Consider the following 14208-nt stretch of genomic DNA (forward strand, 5'->3'; position numbering starts at 1 on the left):
CACATAAGGGCAGCATAAAAGTTCTCCAGACGATTCTGGTGGTCAAATCCATATCTTCTGAAGTGATATGATAGCCGTGGGTGAGAAACAGATCAATATTTAAGTCTTTTTTACTATGAATTCTCCTCCCTGCTCAGTCAATCTCAGCTTCTTTTTCACTTTCCCATTCTTCTTCTTCTGTTTTTGGTGATGCACATTCTTCATGCAAATCGCCCACTATTGGGCAGGGAGGAGAATTTATGATAAAACAATGACTTAAATATTGATCTGTTTCTCACCCACATCTATCATATCACTTCTGAAGACATGGATTAAACCACTGGAGTCTTATGGATTACTTTTATGCTCCCTTTATTTTTATTTTAAAGCTTCAAAATGTTGGCACCCATTTACTTGCATTGTATGGACCTACAGAGCTGAAATATTCTTCTAATAATCTTTGTTTGTGTTCTGCTGAAGAAAGAAAGTCATACACATCTGGGATGCCAGGAGGGTGAGTAAATCATGAGAGAATTTTCATTCCCTATCTGTCACTCACTCGACGTGTCGATGTAGTGACACTAGGGGTCACTCTTGGGGGCCCGAAACACCTCTGGTCTTTGATAAAAGGTCAATGAAAATTGGCGAGTGGTATTTGCAATACCACTCCCCTGGACATACGGGTATAAAAGGAGCTGGTATGCAACCACTCATTCAGATTTTCTCTTCGGACCCGAACGGTCATGCTCACTGAGCTGAATTCCCACGATTGTTCATTCACCTCTGCTGGATCTGACAGCGCATTTAAGCGGCTTCTCCCCCCTCTGCACTGGTGCACTGCAGAGAATGCCCCTGGGCGCTTCGACAGAAATAAAAGAGTATATTTCTCTAAAAGAGTATATTTCTCTAAAAGAGCGGCACACAGGGAACGTCTTTTTAAAGACGTATCTTTTTAAAGATGCCTTTCCGTTTGTGTGTTATTCCTGGTTGCGCTCTCTCGCCTTCTGACAGTCACGATCACTGACTTTCATGTCTGGGCACTGCTCACGCGGAGACAGCGTTCGTGGGTGGGTCATGTACTCATTGCGAGAACATGTCCATGGGGATTGATGCAGGAGCTGCGATTGGTGACCGACCTCGCTCTCCGGGCGATGTCCACCTTGGTGGTCCAGGAGCGTCACCTTTGGCTCAACCTGGTCGAGATGGGAGAGGCCGACAAGGCACGGTTCCTTGCTGCCCCCATTTCCCAAGTTGCCCAATCCGGCAACACTGAGGACTTTGCCCAGCAGTTCTCAGCGGTGAAGCAGCAGACGGAGGTTATCCGGCACATCCTGCCCCGGCACGACTCAAGGTCCTGCACCCTGTCTGCTCGTCACTAAGGGCGTCCCCCTGCGGTGACTGCACCGGCTCCGCCGCAGCCCGCCCCTGCGGCCTGGCCCCGGTGTGGAGCTTACCGCAGGAAGCAGACACCACCCGTCTCATGGCCGCCAAGAACCCGCGAAAGGCTTCGAAGCGCCCCTGAGACGGGCGACCCAGGGACGACGAAACCCGCTGCTCTGGAGCTGGTAAGCAGACCACATCATCCCCCGGTTAAGGGCAGGGAGGAGAATCTTTTGTTACCTTTGCATTTAATTGTGCTGCATGCCCAAGTGGCTGCAGTACCCAAGAGTTCAGCAAGAGCGGTTTCCTTGTTCCCTGGGTCACATACCCGGTGTGCACGGCCGTCATCACGACCACCGTCCACCACTCCATTTTGGCAGGTTTGGCGCTCCAGCGGCGGTCTCCCTGCCCCTGAGCGCCCAGATGTGGCACAAATCCACCCCCGATGTGACAGTCTCCACGGGTCACGAGGACAGGCCTCTTCCTCCCCCATCCCAGGCTGTTCTGGGGGTGGTCACAAGGAGCCAGGTAAGTACTTCGATGTCCCTGAACTCAGCACAGCCACGACACGGTGTGGCACCTCAGGCTCTGCCCCACCACGAGGCCCCACCCGCCGGTACGTCTGATGAGATTGTCCCTCAGGCCGAGATGAAGAAGGGGTTTTACAGCCCCTACTTCATCGTACCGAAAAAAGGTGGTGGGTTGCGGCCAATCTTGGACCTGCGAGTACTGAACCGGGCTTTACACAGACTCCCGTCCTAGATGCTGATGCAAAGATGCACTCTAGCGAGCATCTGGCATCAAGATTGGTTTGTGGCGGTAGACCTGAAGGACACGTACTTCCACAACTCGATTCTACCTCGACACACTCCCTTCCTGCGGTTTGCATTCGAGGGTCGGGCGTATCAGTACAAGGTCCTCCCTTTCGGTCTGTCCTTGTTCCCTCGTGTCTTCATGAAGGTCGCAGAGGCAGCCCTTGCCCCGCTAAGGGAAGTGGGCATTTGCATCCTCAACTATCCCGAAGGTTGGCTAATCCTAGCTCACTCTCGGGATGTGTTGTGTGCACACAGGGACCTGGTGCTCTCGCACCTCAGCCGACTGGGGATTTGGGTCAACTGGGAAAAGAGCAAGCGCCTCCCAGTTCAGAGCATCTCTTTTCTCGGTTTGGAGTTGAACTCAGTCTCGTTGATGGCGCGCCTCACAAATGAGCGCGCACGAGTCGGTGCTGACCTGTTTGAAGGCATTTAAACAGAAAACAGTGGTTCCACTAAAAATTTTTCAGAGGCTCCTGGGGCATATGGCATCCTCAACGGTGGCCACTCCGCTCGGGTTGATGCATATGAGACCGCTTCAGCACTGGCTTCAGACTCGAGTCCTGAGATGGGCAAGGCGCCACGGGACACATCGCCGATCTGTCACCGTCTCTTCAGCCCTTGGACCGACCTCACGATTCTACGGGCAGGCGTTCCCCTAGAGCAGGTCTCCAGGCGCCTCATGGTCACGACAGATGCTTCCAAAACTGGCTGGGGCACTGTTTGCAAGGGGCACGCAGCCACCGGCTTATGGACGGGCCCACGGCTGCGTTGGCACATCAACTGCCGCGAGTTGCTGGCAATTCTGCTCGCCCTGCAGAGGTTCCGGCTGTTGATCCAGGGCAAGCACGTGTTAGTTCGGACAGACAACACGGCAACGGTAGCATATGTCACCCATCAAGGCGGTCTGTGCTCCCGTTGTATGTCACAACTCGCCTGCCATCTCCTCCTCTGGAGTCAGCAGCACCTCAAGTCGCTGCGAGCCACTCACATCCCGGGCGACCTCAACAATGCTGCGGACGCGCTGTCACAGCAGGTTACCCTCAGGGGAGAGTGGAGACTCCACCCTCAGGTGGTCCAGCTGATCTAAGTCGATTCGGACAGGCACAGGTAGTCGGGGGGGTGTACCTCCCAAGGGGAGGACACCGCGAAGACCACACCTCGCCCAGAGGGGGGGGGGTATTTAAGTGGAAATACGTCACATGGTCTTGCCGAGCTATGTCAGAAGTATGCCATGTGGAGAAGTCCCATGGTAGGTCCTACCCTATGGGGGAGGAGTTACTACAAGCATGGAGACTGGGGCAGAGGGGCCTTTTCACCTCCCAGGAATCCTCCCACTGCCTGCTTTGGTATGCCCTGACCGAGGCACCTCTCGGTATAGATGCACTGGCACACAGCTGGCCCCCTGGACTGTGCAAATATGCGTTTCCCCAGTGAGCCTACTTGCACAGACCCTGTGCAGGGTCAGGGAGGATGAGGAGCAGGTCGTCCTGGTAGCACCCTACTGGCCCACCCAGACGTGGTTCTCGGACCTCATGCTCCTCGCGACAGACCCCCCCCCCCCCCCGGTGAATTCCCCTGAGAAAGGACCTTCTTTCTCAGGGACGGGGCACCATCTGACACCCGCGACCAGACCTCTGGAATCTCCATGTCTGGCCCCTGGATGGGACACAGAAGACCTAAGCGGTATACCACCCATGGTGGTAGACATGATCACTCAGGCTAGGGCCCCCTCTACGAAGTGCCTGTATGCCTTTAAGTGCCGTCTGCTCGCTAAGTGGTGTTCTTCCCAACGGGAAGACCCCCAGAGATGTGCAGTCGGATCGGTGCTTTCCTTCCTGCAGGAGAGGTGGGAAGGGTGGATGTCCCCTTCCACCTTGAAGGTGTATGTAACCGCTATAGTGGCACACCACAACACAGTGGACGGTAAGTCCTTAGGGAAGCACGACCTGATCATCAGGTTCCTGAGAGGCACCAGGAGGCTGAATCCCTCCAGACCACACCTCGTTCCCTCATGGGACCTCTCTGTAGTTCTTTAGGGTCTACAGAGAGCCCCCTTTGAGCACTTGCAGTCAGCTAAGCTTAAGGCACTCTCCTTGAAGACTGCCCTCCTGACTGCGCTCACTTCCATCAAGAGGGTAGGAGACCTGCAAGTGTTCTCTGTCAGCGAATCGTGCCTGGAGTTCGGTCCGGGCTACTCTCACATGATCCTGAGACCCCAACCGGGCTATGTGCCCAAGGTTCCCATGACCCCTTTTAGGGACCAGGTGGTGAACCTGCAAGTGCTGCCTCAGGAGGAGGCAGACCCAGCCCTGATGTTGCTGTGTCCGGTGCGTGTTTTACGCATCTATTTGGATTGCACAAAGAGCTTTAGAGTCTCTGAGCAGATCTTTGTCTGCTTTGGTGGACAGCGGAAAGGAAGCGCTGTCTCCAAGCAGAGGATCACCCACTGACTCACTGACACCATAATTATTGCTTATCACACCCAGGACATGCCACCCCCGGTAGGGCTACGAGCCCATTCTACCAGGGGTGTAGCGGCCTCCTGGGCCTTGGCCAGGGGCGCCTCTCTAACAGACATTTGCAGAGCAGAGGGCTGGGCAATACCCAACACCTTTGCGAGGTTCTACAACATCCAGGTGGATCCCCTTTCATCCTGTGTAGTGGCACACACAAGCAGGTAAGTCCAGGACAGCAGTTAAATCCCAGAAGTGTTCACAAACTGTGTTCCCTGGTTGACTTCCTCCGAGCCCTGTGGCAGTCGAGTTTTCGGAGAGACTCGCTGCCGGCCCAGTACACGTGCTAACTAAGAGCCCTGTTCTGGGGTAGGTGCTCCACATGTGGCGGTTCCCCGTAGGTAACCCCATGAGATGTATGTCTTCCGCTAATTTGTTTCCCTGTTGGTAAACTGCTTCTTCCTTGGGCAGAGGCCCCTCTGCCCCAGTCTCCATGCTTGTAGTAACTCCTCCCCCATAGGGTAGGACCTACCATGGGACTTCTCCACATGGCATACTTCTGACATAGCTCGGCAAGACCATGTGACGTATTTCCACTTAAATACCCCCCCCCCCCCCTCTGGGCGAGGTGTGGTCTCCGCGGTGTCCTCCCCTTGGGAGGTACACCCCCCCGACTAGACCTGGTCGGCCCAGTCATATAATCCCCCTTTTTTTTAGGGAGTGGAAAAAGAAAAGGGGATAAGAGGCCACAACTTGGCTAGCCCATCTCTATCTTTTGGGTAGTCGACTTGTCCCAAAGGGCCGTTCGACACTCATAACAGTGTTGGGGGAGGTTATGTGTCGGCCTGGTGCGCTGGCTACGAGGCACACAGTGGTCTGCCCGTCACACACCGCCAGTTCACGTAACACAGTTCAGCCAGTTGTGGCGCTTTTGTATAGGGACCCCTAGTGTCACTATATCAACACAACGTCGAGTGAGTGACAGATAGGGAACGTCCTGGTTACTTGCGTAACCTCTGTTCCCTGATGGAGGGAACGAGACATTGTGTCCCTCCTGCCACAACGCTGAACTACCCGCTGAAATGGCCGGGACCTTGTCTCGGCTCCTCAGCATAAAACCTGAATGAGTTGTTGCATACCAGATCCTTTTATACCCATATGTCCGGGGGAGTGGTATGCAAATACCACTCGCCAATTTTCATTGGCCTTTTATCAGAGACCAGAGGTGTCTCGGGCTCCCAAGAGTGACCCCTAGTGTCACTACATCGACACAACGTCTCGTTCCCTCTATCAGGGAACGGAGGTTACGCAAGTGACCAGGACGTTTTTTGGTGAACTATCCCTTTAAGGACACTCATTTTCTTCAGCTCTGGCACTTTCATGTCACAGGTGTTGATTTTTATTCAAACATTTCAAATGAACACAAACACAAACCATTTCAATATTTATTTTGTAAAAATGGTTTCTTGTTCATTTAAATAAGAAATGTAATATAAAATCCATTTTAAATCAATTTTTAAAAAATGATGGCTGTCCCAAAGTTGTGATGTCATTTCCACCACACCAAACAATTTTGCCGCTAATATACTGTGTTCATATATATTTTTAATTTAGTGTACTTGTTAACCAAGTCGACAAAAGTCTCAGTGGAGAGCATACTTATGATGAAACAAGTGATATTTGAAGAAAATAAAGAAAAATCAAGGTAAATATCACTTGTGAGCAGTTGATTTTTTTTTATTGCCTGTGATTTCCAATCAAGCTGTAATTATGTATTAAGATATTATTTAATTGTGTGTTTAGGATGCATAAAATGTTAGTTATGAAAATAGCATTCGCAAGACAAAGGAGTCGACCACTTTATTTCAGAAACGATAAAAATGCCATTTCCATCACTGTCATTTCCACCACAAAAATTCTGTTAAACACAACACAGAATTTGGGATGTTGTGGAAGTGTTACTGTGATGGCAAAAATGACAAAAATCTCCACTGATGCATTTGCATACAAAGTATATTGTTAGTAAAAAATGTTTAAAAAAAATGTGAGTGTGGAAAATTGTATTAATTAAATTAAAAGGTAATCAACAGTAATTAAATGCTATCTTTCCGCAAGAAGATAAAGTCGCTTATGTACAACAACACAATACTTTTCTATGGGTGCTGCACAGTAACATGTACACAGTGGCTAGTTGAACAGTTTTCTGTGTCATATCTGTTACTGTATCATTTAGCATGGCTGGAACATTGTATTCACCAATCAACATCCAAGTCAGCAGCTTATCCATTGTATTATAGAGTTTGGAATATGAGAATCAGGTTACCTATAGGCTACTGCCCTACAAAGGCAAAACACAGTAGCTACACTAACACTGAATCTGAGAAAAATAGCTCCAAAGTTGATTTTACTTGATTTTAATGTGGATTTGGAAGTTACTGCCATTTTCACGCCCAGCTTTCTCTGAATCTGAGAATAGTTCAAGCAAATCCATCTGTCACAGGACAGATCATAGTCAAAGATAATGTAGCTATTAAGTGTACATGTGTAGCTTAATGACTGTTAATTGACAAGAGAGGCACAGACAGGACAATTGAAGCAAACTAAGCTAAAATGTTTCAGCTGCAAGAAACAGGAAAGATAGAGCATGGAATTTCAACCACATGAAATATGACCAGTGCACAGTGAGAACTTGTTCTTGGGTCCTCTTTGCACATTCCTTATGCTCTGAGTATATCAGTACATCTGGTATGGGTCTACGCAAGACTCACCGGTCTCTAACATAACATCCCAATGCTACACTTTACCTTAACCATTCACATTTTTTCTACCCTCACAACCACATTCACGTCAAACACAGATTTGCATTGACGCATACAGGTGCTTTCACAAGGCCAATGTCAATAACCCAAATGAGACAGCTGTTTCTATAGCCACTGCTGAAGATCGATTCACCAATGAGAAATTCAGTGTCTAAGACTCAACACACAGACTGACCAGTATGAGAAAAAATACAATCAATAGAATTCACTGTTCGCCCAATTGCACTGTAGGAAAATGTTTCGTGGCAGTGCGTCCGAATGCCCGTACTTTCAGTGTATGTACTGAATTTGAAGAACTTGACCGTTAATAAAGTACGTTAGTTTTTACATTTTACAGCATATAGCAGGGAAGTACGCATATTCAGATGCAGGGTCTGTGATTCTGATAGTATGATTCCACAGAACGTGACACCAGAACTTGAAGTTCACCATAAATGGATTTAACGTTGTGTCCTTCTGCTGTTGTTTTAGAATCCCAAAAATGTGCGACAGTACAGCACCACATAACTGCAAGGCCTCTCCCAGTCCTCCATGCACACAGCTGCTGTTCTGATGACCATGCGAATACAAACCCCACTGAGCCATTTAAACTTTAAAGATCCTACAAAGAGTCAGCTGCTTGTGTGAGCTAAGAAGTGGGTGAGTCACTGTGCACTTTCTCTGTCACTTCTCAGAAAGATTTGGCCATAAGAAACGAGCAGACCATCTCTTAAGTGCTTCTTAAAGTTCTCCAGAAATCGGAAATGGGAGCGTTTATCGCCAAGATGTTGCTGCCCACCATCAGCAGTCTGGTGTTCCTGCCTGCAGCCAGTGTGGCCGCCAAGAGAGGCTTCCACATGGAGGCCATGGTGTATTTCTTCACAATGTTCTTCACAGCGGTAATGGGTCCATTTTAAAGATTTATAAAAATTTAAAAAATGTAATAGAAATACAGGGGTTACTGCATCCATTTTAATGGTGTGTGGAAAAATACTAAAGGGACTTCAGTATCTTTATAGCTTGTGCCATCTGTTAAAATGTAATTTGTAATATTGTACTTGTGTTCAACGCTTTAGAATGCATCTACTCAATGAGTTACAAAGTAGCCAATTAAGTAAAGTACACAAACCTCAAGCTGATTCATTTAGCTGAATCTGAAAAACAATTGATGGTAATGCAAAACTGCAGCTGTGTCTCTGTCTGTGGCCACGTACACACTACAACATTTGTGTGCGCTGCAGCTTGCCCAACAGTTTAACCTGTTTTTTGTTCGCTGTTTCTGAGCAAAGAAATTATCCAGTAGAGATGTATTATCATCTGACAATGTATAGTTAACTGCCATTGACAGAATCACTGTTTTGTTTATGCGTGTCTAAGCGGCTGTGGACTGTAATGTTCGTGGTAGTTTACTGAACTGTGTGTACAGAACAGGATTAAGCACTAAAAGGTGAACTGACAACTGAATTTAGTTGCAGTGTGTATGTGGCCTATGACATTAAGGTAGCTCTTTCTCATATATTTTCTAGTCAAAAACATGAAAAGTTATATCTAATCTCTTATAGGGACTTTTAAATTTACATTGGGGTACAATATTCTACAACTCCTTGTGAAAATGCCATTATTTAGCTTATGATTTTTTTATCATGACAATTAACATAACAATTTAATTGGAAAGTTGAACTGAAACATTTATATTGGTATGTACCCCCTTTTGTTTTAAAAGAAATGTTTCAGGTTCAATACAAGTTAAGCTTAATTGACAGCATTTCTGGCATAATGTTGATTACCCCAATACATAATTTTGACTCAAACCTTTAATAAAAAAATAAATAGAAAAAAAATCATAGTTACAGTCAGGCATGTACGGTGCAATGGAAGTGAATGGGGCCAGTCCATAAACATTATATAATTCACTGTTTCAAAAGTATAACCGCTAGATGTAACCATAATACTAGTTAACATGATTTTAGTGTGATGGAATCAGGGATTTACCGGCATTACAGCATTTACCAGATTACAAGGTTTAGGGGTACAACAGGGCTAAAGGCACACCTTAAGGAATTTACTTTTTCTCTGGTCACACAGTGTATCAAGAATGGAAAAATATATGTATTTTTATTAAATATTGATGGCGCAACATCATTTGTGTTAAAAGACATTATAATGAAAGGTTGTTTTTTGTTTGTTTTTTTACTTTTAAAGGTGACGAGTGAGCCCTTTACCCCGCACTTAGGGTAAAAGACCTCCACTTTTAGAGTAGAAGGCACCTAGGGGGATTATAGTGATACTGGCAAAATTTGTCAACTTGCGAATACTTTTGAGACAGCAAGATGGTTTTTTGAGAAACAAATTAAGAAAATGCTTTTTCAAAATAACCACTTCAGAAAAGTATGCACCATTTTCTGTTAATTTCAATCACATTTGACATTTCTTAACATCTTAAGTATTCTTTAAACAAATTAATCTCAATTGTGATTGGATGAGTCAGTGTGAGCCCACTTTGAACAATTTTCAAAGCAAATCTATTCCCACTACTTAAAATATATATACATATGTATATATATATATATATATATATATATATATATATATATATATATATATATATATATGTGTGTGTGTGTGTGTGTGTGTTTAATGGGGGCCTTTAGCCACTGCAACTGGAGGTCTTTTTACCCCAAATACTATCCTTTCACTTATTGGACAGTTATTAAAAACTTTTAATTTAATCACCTTCAACAAATCTGAAAACGATAAATATTTTGCCTCAAAATAAATGTGAAAATTTCAGGGATTTTCATTAGCTAAATAGATTTTCAACATTTAAAAAAATATTAACTATTGCATCAAATTACCTCAAACTCAAACTTTAGACACTGCACGCAATGATCTGATGGAACAGACATATTTTGCAGTGCACAGTGACAAATAGGTTTTTAGCAAAGTGCTGTGGTAGGTTTTATTATTATTACTGTTATTAATATTATTATAATTTTTTTTTTTTTTTTTTTTTTCAGTGTTTTAGGAGAAAAATTGATTAAAAGTGTCTTTTACCCCAGGGCATGGGCATTGAGCCCCATTGTACCCTACTGGTATTATGCCATGACAACAAAGTTGTAATATTTGATCCATCTTTACACACATTACATAGTAAGCCATTTTATAAAACTAAAATGAAGTTTGAGCAATGATCCATGTTATCCCAGCATGATAGAGTATCTTGTGTGCTTCAACAAAAGCAAGGAAATCTGACCTATTGTACAAATGTCATAAATTAGCTTACATTTGATTAGTGACCTAGAAATATAAATATTTCTTAAATATTCCCTACATAGTTCTCCTTCATTTTACTTCATTACTTTTCTTTGTTTTAAAATGTCACACTTATAAATCTTGCTCATTAATCCAAGTGTTCTCACCGTCTGTGTTCAGATTTACCATGCGTGTGATGGACCGGGCTTGTCCATACTCTGTTTCATGAAGTATGAGATTCTAGAGTACTTCAGTGTTTATGGCACAGCTATCTCTATGTGGGTCACACTACTAGGTGAGAAAAAAATCTGCTACTGTATAACCTAAATCTAATTACTGTGCAAAATAGTTTCAAATACTTCATAATTCCCTATATACACATTGATCAGATCTTTTAGCTAATGTTCTGCGATGGTAGATATTCATTACATCTGTAAGCCATTTAAAGTGTAATACTCCATGGTGTTCTCCTACATGGGTCAAACAGTCAGCAAAGCTATTTAAAATATTACTTTTCTTAGGCAATGTTAACAATATGACAAGTGTTTATATCTAGCATTCCACTGTGTCATGCAAAGAATACTGTATATGCTCAATTCTCTAACACTCATCCAGCACTGGGAGATTTTGATGAACCGAAGCGCTCATCACTCACCATGTTTGGGGTACTAACCGCGGCTGTGAGGATCTACCAGGACCGCTGGGGCTACGGCATCTACTCTGGTCCCATTGGAACAGCTGTCTTCATGATAACAGTCAAATGGGTGAGTCTGAGAAGCATCAGATGCTGCTCATCTGCACTTACAGTGAACATATGGCACGTTTTTAATCTTGTAGGTCTGCAGAACATCCCAAATAAGCTTGACAAGGAACTGTATTTTGCTTAATGGAGCCGTAAGATTTTATTTTCTACCTCAAATGAAATCACAGGGTTTTACAATGTTGTATTTCCTGTGTTTCAGTTACAAAAAATGAAGGAAAAGAAAGGTCTTTATCCAGACAAAAGTGTTTACACTCAACAAGTGGGTCCAGGATGCTGCTTTGGTGCTCTTGCTTTGATGCTTCGCTTTTATTTTGAGGTAAAAAAAAATATGTGCAGTTTCACTGAGAGAATGCAGTACATAGTTTGTAAAAAAAAAAAAAAAAGAATGTTTGCTTAAATCTGTGGTAATGACTTGCTTGTTTACTCCTGTAGGAGTGGGACTATGCTTACGTCCACAGTTTCTACCATGTGTCACTGGCTGTGTCCTTTATTCTGCTGCTACCCAAGAAGAACCGCTATGTCGGGACAGGCCGCAACGCAGCCAAACTCAACTGCTACACCCTCTGCTGCTGTGTATGATGCATCTTTTTATCTGAGCGAAGCTGTAGAGGTGATCCTCACCCTGAGAGTCTATCTAAGATGACAAACTGTCTCAGAGTGAACATTTCAAGGGTTAGGTCAGCCAAAAAAATAAAAAATCTGTTATCATTTACTCACCCTTATGTTATTCCAAACCCCTATGACTTTCTTTGTTCGGTGGAACACAAAAGGAGAAATTCTGAAGAATGTCAGGTCCCTCTTTTGCTTGCAGTTACAGTGAATGGGGACTGGAGCTTTCAAGCTTCCAAAAGGACATGAAAGCACGATAAAAGTATCATTAAAGAGAACCATATGACTTGTGCACAATATTCAGAAGCTATTCTTTTTTTCTTATCTTTTGAAGCTATACAATAACTTTGTGTGAGGAAGAGACCAAAATTTTAAGACATTATTCACTGATAATCCTGATGCCTGTCTTGTCACATTCATGAAAGTAGTAGCAATGTTCAATTCATGAACAAATTGTTCTTTTGAGTCCGATGTTTTCAGTGGAGCAGTTGATCCGATTCGCAAACACTGAACGATTGATTGAAAGATTCATTCACAAATCAGACTGATTAATTTTTCAAATATAGCTTACTAATTCAACGATTGGTCGCAGCAGTTTTCGGTCTGTTTCTCACACAAAACAGAAATAAAATTAAAAAATCATTTTACTTGGAATATGGTGTACAAGTCACATGGACCACTTTTATGATGCTTTTATAGTGCTTTTGCATTCCTTTTGAAGCTTGAAACTTCCAGTCCCCATTCATTGCAACTGCATGAAAAAGAGCAACCAATACATTCTATAAAATTTATCCTTTTGTGTTCCAAGAATAAAACAAGGTCATACAGGTTTGGAACGACATGAGGGTAAATAAATGATGATATAATTTTCCTTTTAGGGTGAACTATTCCTTTAATTTCCCCAAAATTAAGTCCATTATGTTAATCTCACTCCCTTTTAATTGGCAGACATCACAACCTCAGATGAAGGAGAAAGCAAGGACAATCTGGACCACTCCCCAAAAACCCTGGATTCGGACATGTAGTCCTGGCCTACCATTTCACAAGTCCCGGCCACGCACCATGTAATGCAAGAAATTGTGTCTGCTAACAGTACTCTGAAAATGAGGACAGTTATACAACCTCCCATCAGGCCAAGTATGGTTTGGACAACTTACTAGTAGGGATAGAATGATACCTGACTGTCACAAAATGTCTGAAAAGGTGTCCGTAATGATAAGTGGGTTTAAAGAATCATGGTAAGAAAAGGATTGTGAAGACCTCACGACCAGAGTAAAGTCCTCATGACCAGGACAGCTAAATCTCAAGAGAAAAGACTGCTACAAGAGCAAGTACTCTTAAAATCCAGCTGGAAAGTTTATGAGTCACAAAAACAGCAGACGCACTATCTATCCAAAATGAATAAACTTGTCTTTCAAAGGTTCCTCAGTAGAGACCACTTGTCTATGTTTGTTTTAAAGATTGCAAAAAGGCCATTTAATTCTTTATATTCAACCAATTTGTGCCAGACAGCTCAGATATCATTAGGGTACAACTAAGCTGTTACTGTAACTAAAACTATAAAGCATATACAGTATATTGCAGTAGACAGAAAGAGGTCAACATTTTTAATTTACCAGGGATATTTACGGATGATTCTGTTTCAGTTTCCTGAAACAACAAACTGGGCAATTATGTGTAAATATATATTTATTTATTGCAAAGGAAAAATACTATTTAATTTTGTGTCTTTTTTATTTCCAAGTTTTTCAATAAAATTGTTTTTCATTATTTGTTTTTGCATTTATTTTGAATAAGCTCTGTTTGCATACATTTCAAGGAAAATTAACTTGCATATTACAGAAAGTCAAGGAATCAAAAATTGCGGCTTTCTCAAAACATCATTGAATTTCAGACTTCAGTCCATTTAAGTTGCTCCATCTGCACACTCCTTGCTCTCTCCAAAAATAACAAAGGCACGCGGCATGTTTTAAACAAAACAGTCTCCCACCAAACGTGAATGAAATTTTGGTCTGTAAAGACTTCTTTGACAGGAGGCCAGGCCAATAGCTCCTGTGCCCAGAGAAAGGTGTTTTTGTCTGGGGGAAGCTGGCAACTCTTGCCTTTCTTGGCTGTCTGTCCTAATCTGGCAAAACGAGTAACCTTATACTTTTATTACA

At 43.7% G+C, this 14208-nt stretch overlaps 1 protein-coding gene across 1 annotated transcript; it reads left to right on the forward strand.

Annotated features, from left to right (window-relative positions):
* The first annotated feature begins 8189 nt into the window (after positions 1-8189).
* On the forward strand, positions 8190-12212 carry LOC127440204 (protein myomaker). Its single transcript, XM_051696667.1, has 5 exons — positions 8190-8324; positions 10858-10972; positions 11293-11441; positions 11640-11756; positions 11873-12212. The coding sequence occupies exons 1-5, from the start codon at positions 8190-8192 to the stop codon at positions 12017-12019; spliced, it is 663 nt and encodes a 220-aa protein (XP_051552627.1). The 3' UTR covers positions 12020-12212.
* The last annotated feature ends 1996 nt before the right edge of the window (positions 12213-14208 follow it).

This window comes from Myxocyprinus asiaticus, chromosome 4, assembly GCF_019703515.2.
Source record: "Myxocyprinus asiaticus isolate MX2 ecotype Aquarium Trade chromosome 4, UBuf_Myxa_2, whole genome shotgun sequence".
NCBI lineage: Eukaryota > Metazoa > Chordata > Actinopteri > Cypriniformes > Catostomidae > Myxocyprinus > Myxocyprinus asiaticus.

Excerpts from the sequence above, each read along its gene's own strand:
- LOC127440204 (XM_051696667.1), top strand. The coding sequence starts at position 8,190 with ATGGGAGCGTTTATCGCCAAGATGTTGCTGCCCACCATCAGCAGTCTG. Across the intron at positions 10,973-11,292 it reads TATGTGGGTCACACTACTAG|CACTGGGAGATTTTGATGAA; the intron begins GTGAGAAAAAAA and ends ACACTCATCCAG. Across the intron at positions 11,757-11,872 it reads TGCTTCGCTTTTATTTTGAG|GAGTGGGACTATGCTTACGT; the intron begins GTAAAAAAAAAT and ends TTACTCCTGTAG.